This window comes from Notothenia coriiceps, unplaced genomic scaffold, assembly GCF_000735185.1.
Source record: "Notothenia coriiceps isolate Sejong01 unplaced genomic scaffold, NC01 NC01_scaffold00037246, whole genome shotgun sequence".
Taxonomy (NCBI): Eukaryota; Metazoa; Chordata; class Actinopteri; order Perciformes; family Nototheniidae; genus Notothenia; species Notothenia coriiceps.
In genome coordinates this window covers 5,436,362-5,444,091 of record NW_011369947.1, presented here as the reverse complement: position 1 = coordinate 5,444,091, position 7,730 = coordinate 5,436,362, and the positions used below count along the sequence as shown (strand labels likewise).

The 7,730-nt window shown below is 43.8% G+C and overlaps 1 protein-coding gene across 1 annotated transcript in view; it reads left to right on the top strand.

Annotated features, from left to right (window-relative positions):
- The window catches only part of LOC104966319 (glycerol-3-phosphate dehydrogenase 1-like protein), a 20,937-nt gene extending 14,644 nt beyond the window's left edge, over positions 1–6,293 (top strand). Inside the window, exons 4-8 of the mRNA XM_010795506.1 lie at positions 3,101–3,107; positions 4,164–4,276; positions 4,357–4,590; positions 5,599–5,705; positions 5,797–6,293. Of these exons, the coding sequence (XP_010793808.1) occupies positions 3,101–3,107; positions 4,164–4,276; positions 4,357–4,590; positions 5,599–5,705; positions 5,797–5,893 (558 nt within the window). The 3' untranslated portion in view covers positions 5,894–6,293. The remainder of the gene's footprint in view (positions 1–3,100; positions 3,108–4,163; positions 4,277–4,356; positions 4,591–5,598; positions 5,706–5,796) is intronic.
- The last annotated feature ends 1,437 nt before the right edge of the window (positions 6,294–7,730 follow it).

Below are 7,730 nucleotides of genomic sequence, written 5' to 3'. Positions count from 1 at the left end.
GGGTCTTTGGCGACTAGTTTTATAGCCCTATGTACATTAGTTAGGTGCTTCAGGAGATTGGCATTGCTGTTATTCGATGTGGACAATGCAGAGGCGCGGGAAGGTATTTTGAGTGGGGGTGCTGAGGTGCTGGACTCCAGTGAACACTATTACGGGCACTANTAAAAAACAAGGTAATATAACCATCTATAACAGGGCTTCTCAAACTCCGGACCAAGGTCCGGATCCGGACCGAACTGCAAATCAATCCGGACCGAACCCAGGGTTCGGTCCGGATTGATTTGCAGTTCGGTCCGGATCCGGACCTTGGTCCGGAGTTTGAGAAGCCCTGTTATAGATGGTTATATTACCTTGTTTTTTAAATCACATTTAAGAGTATATTTAATGTTTAGTTTGTGGAGCAAGTTTTTGACAGAAAATGCAGGGTTTATTGGTAGTACCAAATTCCATCATATGAGATAATTATATCATGTATTTTATATTTTATATTAAAAGGCAGTGGCGAACCGTGTCTATCACAACTGGACCTTCTGTAGACACACACACCCGCCGCTGAGTGCTCCAGGGTATTCTCTGAATACCTTGAAGGCCCTGACGGTTCGCCACTATTAAAAGGTAACTACTAACTATGACTATGGGTGTTAGATAATTAAAGGGGAGAAACAAGCACAATATGTTCCTCTGAGTATGTAAGTAGAAGTATGAAATGGAAAAACTCAAATAAAGGACAAATATGTCAAAAATAATACTACAGTACTTGGGGAAATGTACATATGCCATCACTGATACATTCAATGACTAAAAAATGTCAGATTCCCTGAATTTCGTGAACTACACCTTCATTTTCTGAGCAGAAAGTGTTGGTCTGTGCAGAGCATGTACTTCCCTGTGAGAGGCAGATGATAGTGAGGGTCAAGGGTTGAGAAACACTGCTTTCACTGATTTCTGCTCAACACTGCACATTCTTCTCAAGCCTCACCATTTTGCAGCAAAAGTACTGATAGCAACAATACCATGCTATTACTGGCACTACTTTAGATCTTCCGTATACTAATGATGTAATATATTTTATGTTGGAATATGTCATTCAGCATAGAAAATCATAAACAATGTACTATACAAATAAAAAGATCTTTGTTGACAAAAACCAAAAGGACCAGCTAGTTTTTTAGTCTTTTCAAAACATACACATATATCTGGTTATCTCATGCTGAAGTACCTGGAAGGCATTGCTTTCATGACTTTTGAATGTAATTTCTCTTATATTTTAACCACACGATTTGTACCTCACTCATCACCAGAGTTTCATATTGGCAAATCTGTTTAAAGAGGACCTATTCTGCTCATTTTTAGATTCATATTAGTATATTTGTGTCTCTACTGCAGAGGTCGCGTTAACCGAATATTTTCCGTCAATGACGGATTTTTTCTAACAATGACGGAAAAATCTGAAAGCAGTCCATTATTTTGACAGATTAGAACACAACTCGGAACAGCGCCAAAATGTCCACCAGCGGCCCACATTATATTACATCCTTAGTGGCCAGGTAGACTGAGGGCGATCTACTGTACTACTGTAGTCTGTAACTATAATGTAGTCATTCACACCCTTGTCCAGTTGGTGGCGAGTGTGTGTATATGAAGTAGCTATTGTCTAGTCTTGTTTTTGACCTCGTTGNGCTTAGCCCTCTGAAGAGCGCCAGAAGCCCAAGCCCTGACCGCGCCACCCACTGTACCGTAAAATTTCTAGGCCAAAAACCGCCACCCAAATCTACCCACACGGAGGTAGACCCCAGTGACGGCAAAAAAACCACAACACCTCGCCGGCCCCGCCAGCACCCCACACGGGATCAAATCTCGCGCCATGGACACCCACTGTAGATCACTCCCCCTCGAAAGTCACTCTAACCGTAACGACATAAGCTACACCTGTTACGTCTCCGCCCCTTCCATAAACTCACCCACGAACCTACACGACCTGAGTACTTGGATAATGCCGTGATATCCTCGTGCGTGTTTTTTGAGGGTTGCGTTTTGTGTTGAATTTGGGCGCTTGCCCCCGCACAATGTTCTTCGCAGCGTCATTCAGCGCTCCGCGCATCCGCCCGCCCCCCACTCCTTCGCAACACAATCCACCTCGCCTGCCTGGACGCGGAGAGTGTCGCTCCGCCGCGGCCGGCCGGACGGCGCGCGCTCCTGCGCGGAGGGACGCGCGGGCGGATGCCGTAGCGGCCACACAGACAACTGCCTCGCCCGGAACTCTCCTCGTTCGTAAAATCTCCTCAGCCCTACCTCATGCTAGCGAGTCCTCGTGGGTCTCCTTTGCCTCGCTTGACATCCGCTCTACAACCGCCACGCAATCCGATACCCCAACCTCGCTGTCCAGCTGACGGGGACAAGTTTGACAATAAGAACAAAATGAACCGTCCAAATCATACGTATTGCCCACAACAAGGAATAAGAGAATAAAAACCAACAATTGATTGTACCCTAGTACCTACTTCACCGGCGCTCCTATTCAAACCCACACTTATTAAACAAATGGTTTGGCAACTCTCGGGTGCCTCTACTTGACATCCTATCACAACCTTCGGTCACGCCCATTCTGTGAGTCTCCCTAGGAAATCGCAGTGGACTCGGAGAGCTCAGACCCCCTCCCTCCCTCTCCGAGAAGGAGGTCGCAACAACACCTTGTTGTCGAGCGCATACAGGCCAATCACCGGCGATCGATTGTCCTCACGCTTGTTCGCTGCCAGGACGCGACCGCGGCACCCTCCACGAGAGAGAGCGCCCCCTCCCCGGGCCCGGCGAGCCGTGCTGGCCTGCTGATTACGGATAAAATGCGTCGTGTCTGTCCCCTTCGGCCGCCCCGACTCTACTGCTGTTCCGTGTGGAAACATACAAGGTACGTTTGCGCAGACTACCCAGACCCAACAGAACACGGAGACAACGTAAGTGACTCTCCCCGCCCTTCTTCCTCGCCCCTCAGGACGGGCCAGGAAATATCACAAACTAACTCCCAAGTGCATTCGCGCAACTGCCATTAACTTAATATAATAACTCCCCACTTAACAAGGCCCACCGATGTCTTTTTTGTAAGCCCGTCGGTTTTATAATAAAAATGGTTGTTACACTAATACCCCCCCGCATCCCGGTTGTCTAATGTGTCTAATACGTGTGGCCTGTCTTCGTCGTTATTGGGCCAGCTTTACTTATAAGTCTGTCCCCTCGAGGCGCTGGGGACGGACCGGCCCCATCCCCACGACCGTCGCGGACGCGTGCCGGCCCAGCGCCGCCGGTCCTGTTCCCGCAGGCGCTGCAAATCTACACCGCGCGCACTTATCACGCACGCCGGAACAGCTAGCCGGCCGCGCTCACTCCTTACCACCTCAGCGCTCACGCTTACGCCACGACACGACGCCGACCTCCACGTACGACCTCACCGCCACACCACACACGACCACCACCTCGCCCAACAGGCACAACACACACAACACATCCTCATCGTTACAACGCTCCTCGACACACACACATAAAAAGGGGGGTATCCGTTCTGCAGCGGTTGAGAAAGAGACTAAACGAATGGACTTTACAATGGGGCGCAATTGGTAGCTAGTGAGAGAGACAATGAAAGTGGAAAGTACCATGACACTCTCTTGTAGCGACAAAGCGGACATTCAAATGTAAGGCGTCCCTCTAAAGCTAAGTCAAGTAGTCGTATACATTGCGTCATGCCGTTGGGTAAATTTTAGTGATCAATTGATATTGCCCAATTGAATTACCTTAATCCATTGATCATTGCGATAATCAATGGCGGTTTTATTTCATCAACGCAATGTCATGCGTGTTGAGGACATGCTGCCCATCGCAACGGTCAAGTCTGCTGCCTTCAGAGAACTAGTCAGCAAAAAACAACACAAAAACTTTTTAAAGTAAAGTAACTTGTTACTAGTTACTTTTATAATTTAGTAACTAATAAAGTAACAAGTTACTTTTTTGAGAGCAGTAACTATAACGATTACTAGTTACTTTTTAAAAGTAACTTGCCCAACACTGGAGGGGACACATGTTGATGTAGAAGAGACATGAAAAAGTGGATTTTGCATAATGAGTGTTCTTTAAGCGACATTGTGTTCCTCCTTTTGATACACTTTTTAATGCAGGGGCAAGAAATGAAGCAAACGGCCACATCTTCAAAGAGCTGCTTCAGACTTCCAACTTCCGCATCACTGTGGTGAAGGCGAGTGACACAGTGGAGCTGTGTGGAGCTCTGAAGGTAAGGTAGATATTCCTTATTATTAAAAGAGGCTCCACATTTGTTATCCTCTCTTAACGTGTTAATCCAAAATGTTGCAGAATATCGTGGCAGTAGGAGCTGGATTTTGCGACGGGCTGGGTTTCGGCGACAATACCAAGGCGGCGGTGATCCGGCTGGGTCTGATGGAGATGGTGGCCTTCGCAGAGATCTTCTGCAAAGGCCCGGTGAGCTCCGACACTTTCCTGGAAAGCTGCGGCGTGGCCGACCTCATCACCACCTGCTACGGGGGACGGAACCGCAAAGTGGCGGAGGCCTTTGTCCGCACGTCCAAGGTCAGTCCCATTACTTTAAGAACTCCAGAAAACTGGACACCATTATAGACTGGTAACTGTATTCACCATTTCAGAAAAATATCAATTTGTTCAATTTAAGGCAGCTTTCATTAACTATGCCCCAAAGCTATGGAACAAAATACCTGTAGACATCAGGGAAGCTAGCTCGGTGGAAGTCTTTAAAAAAAAACACATTTGTACTATTTAGCATTTTAGGAAGCAAACTCCTGCTCTCTGCTGCACTTTCATTTTAACCTGTCACCTGATTGTGTGTTGAATTTGCACTATCCTCCTTTTAATGCACAATTTCATCATTGTACCTTTAATCTAAAGATATTTTTTATATGTCTACTCTATGCTGTTTTTATGTATTTTTCTGGTATCTGTATTCTGAGTGATATCAATTTTCTGTGAAATGTCTATGTGAAGCACCTTGAACTGCACTTGTTGTTTGAAAGGTGCTATACAAATAAAGATTATTATTATTATTAATTCAGTTAGTCCCACTACGAATGCTTGAAAATAGGTGCAATCAGTTAAAGTTGCATCAGTTATTTTAAATGTATAATATGTATAGTATTTAAGTATGTTATAATGGGTGAGATCTCTTGTCTTGAACTACTTGTATACACTCAAATGCTGGATGTAGCCCAAAAGCTTGGTGTACTCCATTACATTAATGCACACAATGTACACAATATCTGTTTTTTTAATTATTACTGCACATATTTTACTCCATTCTAGTTCTATGTCAATTCTGCTATATTTTACTATATTTTGTATTCTTTTTTAATGTTATTATAGTTTTCTTAAAATAATTTTCTATCTGTGTTCTCCAGTTTTGTTTTACTTTTATGTATACATCCTGACATCAAGTCAAATTCCTCTTACGTGTACCTGGTAATAAACCTGTTTCTGATTATGATTCTAACAACAGCATACGATATATGCTATTATATATATGATATTATAAGGAAAAAACATTCAAACTCACGTCTTTTTCTACAGTCTATTGTTGAGCTGGAGGCAGAAATGCTGAACGGGCAGAAACTTCAGGGCCCGCAAACATCTGCCGAGGTCTACAAGGTCCTAAAGAAGAAGGACATGGTTGACAAGTGAGTCCATTTGACTTCTTTAAAAACTGTCGCATAGCCTTTACGTCCTATAAAATGATGCCTAGGCTTAATGTGTGTTTTTCTTCTACAGGTTTCCATTGTTTTCTGCAGTGTACCTGATCTGCTTTGAGGGCAAAGAGGTGAAAGAGTTTATCACCTGTCTGCAGAACCATCCAGAACACATGTGATGGGTCAGCACAACTGCAATAGCAACTCAAAACCACTGGAGGGCGGAAGAGATTCATCCAATGAAATGCACAATAGAGCAAGGGAATACAACCAATGGCACTTTTTGAAAACATTTTTTTATTGGTGGACAATTTTAAAGCTTAAAAATCACATTTGAATGTCATTTTATTAAATGTTTTCAGTTATTCATGTGGCTGGAAGTGTCAGGTAATGAAATACAGAGCTCCTTTTTGAAGGCTGACCACTACACTATCGGTTCTAACCAAAAACAAAATCAGGATTTTGTATACTAACTTTTCACTACATAACAGTTAGTTTACAAATTGAATCTCAGGGTATAGTTGTTTTCTGTAACCATTAGGAGTTGTTTTCTCAATAAAAATGAATTTGGGAGAAATTGCAAGCTGTTGTCATTTCAGAACCAACATTAGTCCAGCAAGCTGTGACACGTTATCAAATTAAATGTTTTGTCTCACAAGTGCTCTGCATTATTGGATAAAGAAGATGCTCTCATTGTATTTCCAGTGTGTCCAGACTAAATGGGAACCTTTACCCAGAACTACCCCTGTTTTTGCAGCTCTGTGATTGAGTTGTGTGTTAGATCACAGTCATTCTGAAGCTGATTCCCACGAGGGACCTCAGTAACTCGGTATGAGAAAGCAGATTAAAGAACAAACGGCGTCTTTGTCTTCCATCAAAACCATGTTACAGGTCAGACGGTGAAACCTTTGATAGTGTCTGCCTCTATCTGCCTGTATGTCTGAATCTTTCTTATCACACTCTGAGTTCAAATCAAAAGTATATTTCAAACATGGACATTAAGTTCCTTCTCCATGTGGTGCTTTACTTTCCCAGGACATCAAAGGGTTCAATGAGAGAGAGGGGGGGGGNGGGGGGGTGATGGAGGAGGCACCAGTTTTAGGAGAAGGGGCCTTCCAAGAGTTCCCATGGGACAACGGGGGTCCACAGGTCGTTGTCCTTTGCAGATTCTCATCTCCGAACAGCAAACTGTCATCGGTGGTTTTGATCGAGCCGAGACCCTTGTGGTGGTTTGACACAATCCCAGATCTTCTGTTTCAAAGAGAAGGCCCATCGAAAGAGGAGCTTAATCGCCACGGTAACTTGTATGTCGGTACCCCCCGACCCTGCCCCATGCGCGACACACACACACACACACACACACACACACACACACACACACACACACACACACACACACACACACACACACACACACAGTTTTTCAGTGTGAGACCCTTAGGACAGTGAAGGGTAATCACAAAACAGCATGGATCTTCTTCATTACCTTAAAGCTGCACTACAGTGAAGGTATATATATATATATATATAGGTTCAACTTAATATTATTATACAGAGGTGGGAAGTAGTGTAGTACAAATACTTTGATACTGTACTTAAGTACATGTTTCTGGTATCAGTACGTTACTCCACTACTTATTTTTCTGACGACTTTTTACTTTGACTTCTTACATTTTTAACACCTGTACTTTCTACTTCTTACATTTTCCAAACAGGCTGGTTACTTTAGTTTTAATGTGTGTTTGGTGGCGTGATCATTATTATTTAGAGTCATTGTGTGCCTATTGATTTGNTTTTTCACTTTGAATTTTTCAAATGAGGGTGCATAATGACTCAACTGAGGGTGCAATGCACCCTTATGCACCCCCGTAGAACCGGGCCATGGGTAACCCTAGATTATGTGCATCCATCACAAAGTACTAGGGATGTAATGATATATCGAATATCGCGGTAAATAGATGTCTCAATACCGTCGTGAGACTGACAAAATATACCGCGATTTTAAAAGAAACCTTT